At 37.1% G+C, this 9,121-nt stretch overlaps 1 protein-coding gene across 1 annotated transcript; it reads right to left on the minus strand.

Annotated features, from left to right (window-relative positions):
• Positions 1–226: 226 nt before the first annotated feature.
• LOC107556569 (carbonic anhydrase-related protein 10-like) lies at positions 227–6,376 on the minus strand. The gene is made up of 4 exons (XM_016239706.1): positions 6,358–6,376; positions 5,145–5,299; positions 4,078–4,252; positions 227–498 (listed from the first exon to the last, which is right to left on the minus strand). Exons 2-4 carry the CDS (start codon positions 5,217–5,219, stop codon positions 476–478), a joined length of 273 nt encoding a protein of 90 aa, XP_016095192.1. The 5' UTR covers positions 5,220–5,299; positions 6,358–6,376; the 3' UTR covers positions 227–475.
• Between the last annotated feature and the right edge of the window lie 2,745 nt (positions 6,377–9,121).

A 9,121-nucleotide genomic window follows, 5' to 3' on the forward strand; every position in this document is an offset into this window, starting at 1 on the left:
CTCTCCCTCCTCTCCACAGCGTGAGCGAGAATAAAGATTGAGAATGCAGTTATGTTTCAAGGATGTTTCTGTACTGGTAGGGTGGTTCAATGTCCTGTCCCTTTTTCCCAGATTGGTAGCAAGTTGTCCTTATGTACAAAGGCTAAAAACATTCAGTTCCATTTGTGAAGAGCCTATGGAATAAATGTTATATTTTTGTAGTGTATCCCCCCCCCCCCCCCCCCCCCCCCAAAAAAAAGGTATCAAAACATTTGTGTAGTTATAACTGTATGTCACTAGTTTTGATTGGATGTATGAAATTGGATTACTTTGCCAAGAGTGCAAAGTCTCTTCTTGCTGGGGTTTGTTTTTTTCTTTACAACGTCATGATTTTATCTGGCAGGACATATGTCAGTCTTCATTCTGTACTGATCCACGAGCCTTCCTCTTCATTCTTTTTCATGTTAGTGTTCTTGGGCTGGTCCACATCCTGGCTCTATTTCAGCAGCCATTCGTTCACTGTAAGGGGAAAAATACAATATTATGCTGTTGTTTATTATCACATTTCACTCTACTTCATGAAATCACAGATTTTTCACATAGTTTATATAAAATGTCCCGATATTATTCCAGATTACCTTTTCTGAACAATCCATCACCTTATTGGTGAAAAAAGGGTTAAAATATGAACATGTTCTAAGACAAAAATCATAAGTTAAAATCATTACAAGTTAATGTTAACTGGTAAGAAAATACACATCCACTTATCTCAACATTATCCCATTACAATAGTCCCAAATGTTTGCATATAATTACATGGAGATTTTTAAAGCCATATTAAATATTAAATGTATTATAGTAAATCCAGAATAGCAAAATGTAGTCTGAATCATTGCACACTTATTTACTGAAGTCTGTTAAGTTTAACAGAGACTCGCTTGTTGTTATTAATGTTGTCAGGACAAGACTTGAAAAGGACAAAATGTAAATCTTTCGAACATTTACAGATAAGGATATACTGTAAGATGTAAGTTATGCATTTAAAAAACATGTACATTACGTTTTTTTTCTCTGTCGCTTTAGTACATTTCTCAGATCCCAGCTGAAATTCTCCAAACTACTTGTTCAACCTCCACATCATAAAAGCAATTTCTCATACTTTTGAACAAATTGCTAAAGCTTTGGTACATTGATTATGTAAAATTGTCTGCTGTTTCCTACATTATTAATTGCTTGTCATGTTGATGAAAATAAATTATACTGATTGTGTTGAATAGTCTTCCCCCAAAACATCTAGGTATTAGTTCATTGTATAAGTTATTAAATGCAAAAATGGTTCAACTAGTTGTCAAACTGTCAAACCTATTTTCTATACATTTCTACTAGACCTCTTTTTGTAAATGTGTCCTGAATTGATGAATTGCACAGGTGAATCTTGAATTTCACTAATTAAGGGAAATGTAAATTGTTAGATCAACCAGTGATCAACCATTTCTCTAAAATAGCTCAGAGGTACATCTAACAAACCTTCACTTATAAAGAATATATAGATCGGGCACAACACAATGTTAATTTCTAACAGTGGACACAAAGAACAACAAGGAAACAAACAGGGTCAACAGTTAAGAAGAGGTGTAGGGAGGCAAAACAGAGAAAAAGGTAGAAGAAGCCAAGGATGTGTGGACCATGTTCTCAATCATGACCTTAGGTCAGAGGGAGGTCAAAAGGTACAGCCAAATGTTGGGAGAACAACTGTGTCCTCAGTCATTCAAATGTGTGAAGACAGAACAGTCAAAATCAGTAAATATACTTTATGAGGACTACTGTAACTAACAAAAAAACATGCAATGTATACATATACAGACACAGACACAAACACGCACACGCATAGAGTGTATATGTACATATGTGTGTCTTGTCTTTTGCTTTATATCACCATGGCATTGCACTAGAATTTGTTGTCAGACCACCAATAAAAGAGTAACTGACCAGTCTCTTACAATATTGCAATCAATATCACATACAGTAATGCATAAATTTGGACTGTTGAAATTGCCATACAGAAAAAGTGCAGCACTGTGCATTTTCAATCATTGCCATGAAAACCGTAACCATAGTGTATCGGAAAATATTGGCAGACTACACTGCTATTGAAAACATGGCTAAGCATTTGACTGTCTTGTTTCTTGTTTGTGAACCATGACACAGGGACTTGTCATTCTGATGGCACTGATGTGTCCATTGACATAAATGCTTTTGAGAGATGAAATAAAAGTGATGAGCAACTTATAGGCTTTTGCAGTTAATCCATTGTGTGGTGCTCTTTGCCCAAATTGTTGAACTTATTGGTTTGCAGATGTTAAGGATTATTTGAGAAATGCACCAAAGTGACTAAGAAAAACTCTTGACCTGACAGTTGCGTTTAAACTCAATGTGAGTTTTTATGAGTTTGAAGTGCTTAATACAAAGCATGCATCATAGGACAACTTGGATTGTGCAGTTTCCTCTCAGCAGTTTACTCTGATGCATTTGCAAAATCAAACTACTTATATATACAGGAATGTCTCACTGCGTTTGAAAATCATCAATATTGGAGTTTCTGGCTCCTGTTCCATAAGACTCTGTAACATTGTGTTCATGTTCATTGCGCAGTTTCCCAGAATTACATTTTCTCTTGCACTCTGAATATCACCACCTCAAGCTACAATTTAACATTCAATTAGCCCGCAGACAGCTCACTGTGCTAGCTACAAAAGAATGTGTCTCCCTGGTTAAGATACATGACCTCAGATGCCTAACCAACACTAATTAAATGCCTCTATCTGTTCCTTCTCCTCCAAGATATTTACATCTTTTAACAGCTCAAATGTAATAAAAGGAAGGAACCTTTTTTGTATCGCTCATTTACCCACTGGGGTGGTAAATCCAACATCTCAAACAAGTGCCGCACGACTCTGATTCATCACTTCACTGCTGTATCAAAAGTACAAGCAAATTCTCCATAATTAAATTTTGCGATAAGAGCAGGCTCAATAAAGGCTCTTCTTTTCTTTGTTCATGATGCTTTAGTGCTGAAACAATTTACAACAATATCTCAGGCATTCTGGTAGAAGCACAAACACATCTAAAGATGCCTATGGCTCTCCAAGCTCATTACAACATGTGCTACTGAGACACCTAAACCTCTTAAACAAGCTTAGTCAATAAATGATACATGGTCAAGAGGAGATTACCAGTAATTACGCAAACACTTTTAACATGATGACGGAGTAACCAGTGAGTTTATTTTATACATAAAATCACTTCTTTGTATACATGACGCATTTAAGGAAATGGGTAATTTTACGGTTGTTTTGAGGATAAATATTTGCTCATAACTACTGAATAATTCATTTCACTCATCTAATATGTACAAAATGCTTTTGTGTGTATCTGCATGTGCTCGTATTTTTGCATGTTGTATAACAGTACAACGCACCTTAATTATTTCCATTATGAAACCTAGTGAGCAATCTGGTTGCCTACTGCCTTCCTAGGCAGCATACTAACGGTCATGGATCCTCATAAATGTTGCTACTGACTATACATATTGCCAAACACTTTAAAACAGGGGTGCCCAAACTCGGTCCTGGAGGGCCGGTGTCCTGCAGAGTTTAGCTCCAACTTGCCTCAACACACCTGCCTGGAAGTTTCTAGTATGACTAGTAGGAGCTTGATTAGCTGGTTCAGGTGTGTCTAATTGGGGTTGGAGCTAAACTCTGCGGGACACCGGCCCTCCAGGACCGAGTTTGGGCACCCCTGCTTTAAAATGTCAAAAATGTGTAAAGTGAGGTGAAAAGTGAGGAGAATAAAGGAAAAGTTTATTATTATAAATGTACCTTTTCAATAGTTACCTGGAAACTAAACTAACATTTACTCAGTAACTTCAGCTAACCTGTTCATTATGACCAACAATGTTATTCTGCCTTGGAGTCAGTGTTGTTTTGGAGAAGTAAATGATGAAAGCTGTAGAAAAACTTCTGGTTTCATCATGGGCTGGTTTAGTTTCTAATTCAAAGCAGGTTGAGAGATCACAAGAAGCAGCACAGAGACACTGACCTCGGTATTGCAACTTCTGTGCCCTGTTGTTGGGGCAGTCCTTGCCCTGCATGCTGAAGTTGATGTTGGTGCGGATACAGCGGTTGTTCAGAGGCTGTACCGGGCGCACGTTGTCACTCATGCTGAGGAATATCTGCGAGGGCTGGTTCTGACTTAGCAGTCGCATGGAGTGCATCTGTAAGGACGACACAGATGGAGCAGACATTTTATATCGACCCTCTGATGGCAGGTCAGGCAATTATTGCACAGTCAATCTAATCCTAACAGACCCGTATGAAAAAGTGTCTGGGGAGCTACGTGAGAGTGTCATTCAAGAACAGATTATATTACATGTCATCAAAACAGTGTATCTGCAGGGTCAAAAGGGACACATTCTGCCTTTAAGAAGCATGCCGTTAGCTGAATCCATAAAAATTGATTCTTGGATCAAGTAAATAACGCTGAAAGATTTACTCGATTAGTCTATTTGTTTGTTTACTTGCTGTTCTGAAGTTCTGACAACATTCAGTAACTCAACTAATGCACCTTGATGCAGCTTTTCTATTATAATAATCTGTTTATTAAGTCCTCAAGCAGAGCTGATGACATGTATTAATGCATTTTTTTTTTTTTTTTACACTGAAAAATGGTTTGATTGTCCGGTCTCAGTTCCTACCTTCTCAGCATGCACTTGGCATTAATAATTAATATGGTTGCATTGTGTGACTGTTTGCCAGTTTTATTTTCACTGTTGATGTCTAACGATGTCTGGTTGAGTTTCATTCACTTAAGATTATCAGGTACTCTTGTCATGTTTCATGCCGTCTTCATGTCTCTGTGGCATTATTTCATGAGTTTTGTAGTAGTAGATCGATAGTCGTAGAACTTTATGTTCTTAAAATGTTAGTATTTTATACAACTACTTAAACATTACATGATATAAATAGGAAACTGCTACAATGATGGCAGTGTAACATTTTAAGTTCAGTCACGTAGTTTACATGAAATAATTTTGTAAATGAATTTAACAAAAACTCTGCTAACTTAACCAAAAACTCATTTATTTTAAACAGTGTACGTTGTTTTACCTGCATCTTTGTGACGTAAATTGGCTTGTTCATCAGAATCCACGTTGCGGTCTCGTAGCACGGTGGGATTGTCATAGACCCTTCGTAAGTGATAAAACTTGCCGTCTCTGGATAAACCTCCTCAATGTTTAGCCCAGAGAGCAGGTATGCATCATCTACAAAAAAAATAAAAAATAAGCAAAAAATGCTGTTGCTCACCAATTAAAACTCATCTAGAGAGCCAATTCACAAACATGAATTAGTCATTTTAGAAATCAAAATAGTGCACTTTCCACCCAAGTCTTCATCCAAAGTCAAAATGCAATATATTAAGTAACAAAAGAACATCTTGAAATGATGTCCAAACAACAAAAGCAAAACAGAAAGCAACAATAGTAACCAAACAGTTCTTTATCTTTGCTTGTCAACAGTTCTTTTCAGTATTTATGCATTGCCTTTGATTTGTTGGACAAGCGGTGACAGCACATGTTATTTTGACTTCACAATAGCGGGCCGACATGAGATAATGCTGCTCTGAATTTATGAGAAACAGCAATATTGAACCCACCTTTCACTGACAACAGACAAGTAATAGGTTCTGACTCACGCCAGCCAGAGGAAATAGTTTGTTATTCTCCCTCTATCCCATTGATTACCACTCTATCTCTATCTCCCCGCATGTTTGCCTTTCCACCGGCGGCATCGCGCAGAACTTTGACAGCTTTGGTGGCATAAATAATTCCTTTTTGCTGTGGAGGAGGGGGATACATTTGAAAAATACATGCACTAGCTCCAATGCCGCTGCAGCGAGGGCTGGTAGTAGTGCGTTTCCAAAGATTCAAACGGGAACAGAGCAGAAAACTGGAGAGGCAGGTTGGGGGGGCTCTGACAGCTCTCAAAGCCCACGCTCCTCTGCCCTCCCCCTGGCAGTCGTGTCGAGTCCTCCCTGAGCTCAGCTAGCCTGCGTTCATGCACCGCTGTGGCCAGAGAGACACGCACCAGCCACCAGGGGTCAGAACATTTTATCTATTCATCCGCTCTTTCCCCACCCCTATTAATTCAATTATGAAGGCCTTTTTTCAAAAGTCCCTCTGGTGAGTTAAAGGATAATGCCACAGAACATTTCCACTACACTGCATGTCAGCTTCGACCATGAAATATTCCCAAACTAGATAGTGGTCTGCGTTCTCAAGGCTGAATAAATTTGCTTCTCGACACCTTTGACTTTACTTACACAAGTCTTGTGCCTTCAAACTGCTGCTGTTAATCAATAATTAGCATGAAGGGTTGGCATGAATTGCAGAATTAGGGTGTAACACAGTGCAGTCCATTAGAAAACAGCCTATTAGAAGGGTTCCTCTCTGCACGTTACAATGTGCTGCAGCTGAAGAGCATAAAACTGATAACACATATTGTCATGACTAACTCAATGCTTCAAGCAACATGTCATACCCTACCCTGGTTCCCTCAACAAAAAGCCAGTTGGATCTTTCCACTGGGTTTTGTATTATTGCAGAAAATAAGCTGTGACCAACAAAGGTTCATGGTTCTTACATGTTTTGTTTATCTTCCTAAACGATTTTGTGAATTTTGAAGCCTTAATCTCCAGAAGTAAAAAGCTGAAGTTAGAAGTAAAGTGAAGTATAAAGGCTATATTTAGTAGTACTTCATTGTTGGGTTAGACTGTTAAACAGTTTTTCACCATTTTCGTGCTCAGGATTTTTTAGGCGGGTCTTGATGATGTACTCGACGCACCACCTCTAACATTGTTTACACCTGGTCATTTCATGCATTTTCGCTGATCGGATATCTATCTGATTTGTTAAAACATATCCATTTACACTTGGCCACATAAATGTGTAGTCGCAAAACGGATATAAATCCGATTTTCAATTCCCACACTATATTTAAATTTAACGGAGTTCACGTCAACAAAATCAAAAGATAAGCACTGCATTTTATTAATTATCAGCTCATTTCAAGACCAAAGACCGCAATAGGAGAGCGCGCAGCATCAGCACTGGAAAAATCAGTTTAAATTACTGCAGCTTCTCCGTGAGTGGGCGTGGTTTCAGTGCTGACAGCCGACACGCCCCCAGCATTTGAGGGCAGAGAATACTTCTTATTCAGGGTTTCTGCAGGATTTTTAAGTGCAAATTTAAGACTTTTTAAGACCTGCACAAATACAATTAATACCATATGAGCGGGGTAGGGCAATGTCTATAGTACCATATTAAACTGTAAAATGACTGTAAAAAGCATAATTTACAGTTCATATACACGTTTTCACAAAAACAAAAAGTTTTATAAAATGAAACTTTACATTTCAGCCTTTAAACCATTTTTAAGAAAATGGAGTCGAAAGTATTAATCATTATATTAATTTAAATAATTATTATCAATACATTATTATATAAATTAAAAAACAATTTAGGGGTTTGCAATATTGACAAAAAATATCTCTATATTTTCTGGGATTTTATCGATAACGATAATTAGACGATATTTTGCTGAGTGTGTTCCTGTGCTGATATCTTAAGAACTACCGTGGACAGCTGACTCCTGATTTTTTTTTTATATATTCTGTGTGGTTAGTTCACAGCAGTGACAGAAATTAATCTTTTCCAATAAGTTTTGTGGGCATTTTTACCTTTAAGCCATTTTTCTCTAAAAGTGTGCAACAACTTTTGAGTCAAATTCTTGCATTTGGGCTGTTACCAAGCTAATTAAATCAGTATCAACAAAATTTATCTTTGCAATGCAGAGGAAACACAGAAGCTGCATCTTAAGTTGCATTTAGAAGTATTTACACACTGTTTAATGCAGCTCAGAGGGACATGGAATATTTTAACCTGCAGTTACAAATGCATGAATAATGTTTTGATATTTTAAATATAAAACATTGAAAACTGATGTTTGAAATAATTTTAAAAACAAAATGAAAAGATAATTTAAATGTGAAATTAAATCCGCCAGTAGGTGGCAGCAAGTCACTGTTAATAAGTGAGTCATTGTGATTGAACCGAATCATTTAAACGCTTGATTCATTCAGGAAGGAAACACTGGCGTGTTGCTCAGAGACACAAAACAGTGCTACTTTTTGTTGGCGAAATAGAGCAAAAGCAGGAAATACAGTGTCTAAAACGTGAGTCTCTTAAAGGGATAGTTCACCCAAGAATGAAAATTTGATGTTTATCTGCTTACCCCCAGGGCATCCAAGATGTAGATGACTTTGTTTCTTCAGTAGAACACATTTGATGATTTTTAACTTTATTTAAAAGACATTTGGACATAGTAGTGTATTAGAGGTAAAAAATGATATAAATACTGTTCGGTTTCTGGCACAAACCGATCGTTTCGTGTGTTAGGACATCAATGTGTCGTCACGAGCCGCAGGGTTTAATTTGGATTTGTCTGTGCATGTTTTTTTTTACACTCATAGACTTTGTTACCATTGCCATCCATTATACGACTGATGGACTCCAACGGTTAAAGTTAAAAATCATCAAATGTGTTCTACTGAAGAAACAAAGTCATCTACATCTTGGATGCCCTGGGGGTAAGCAGATAAACATCAAATTATTGGGTGAACTATCCCTTTAACTTGTTTATTGAACAATTTTGTTGTATAAAATCAATATCACATTTGTAATTGTTGACTTTTGGAGAAAAAAACGGCAGTCTTCGTGTGATATTAACTATATGAAATTATTTAAATATACATTTTCTGTCCCCATATCTTGAATTATGTGATCATTCTTAATCAATTTTAATAGACCGATTCATGCAGTGAAAGAACACACTCTAAATGCGCGTGCACTAGTTTAACCTATATTAACTGACTTCATCACCTAATATATGTGTGCAGACTGTGCACTCTGTAGATGTGTTTTGTTTGCTTTTTGCGATGTACTCGATAATGTCGAATCGTACATCGTTAAAACAACAATTATGATATTATCGCAGACCATATATATATAACAACAATTAACAGTCTA

Source organism: Sinocyclocheilus grahami, unplaced genomic scaffold (assembly GCF_001515645.1).
Source record: "Sinocyclocheilus grahami isolate Dianchi unplaced genomic scaffold, SAMN03320097.WGS_v1.1 scaffold573.1, whole genome shotgun sequence".
Taxonomy (NCBI): Eukaryota; Metazoa; Chordata; class Actinopteri; order Cypriniformes; family Cyprinidae; genus Sinocyclocheilus; species Sinocyclocheilus grahami.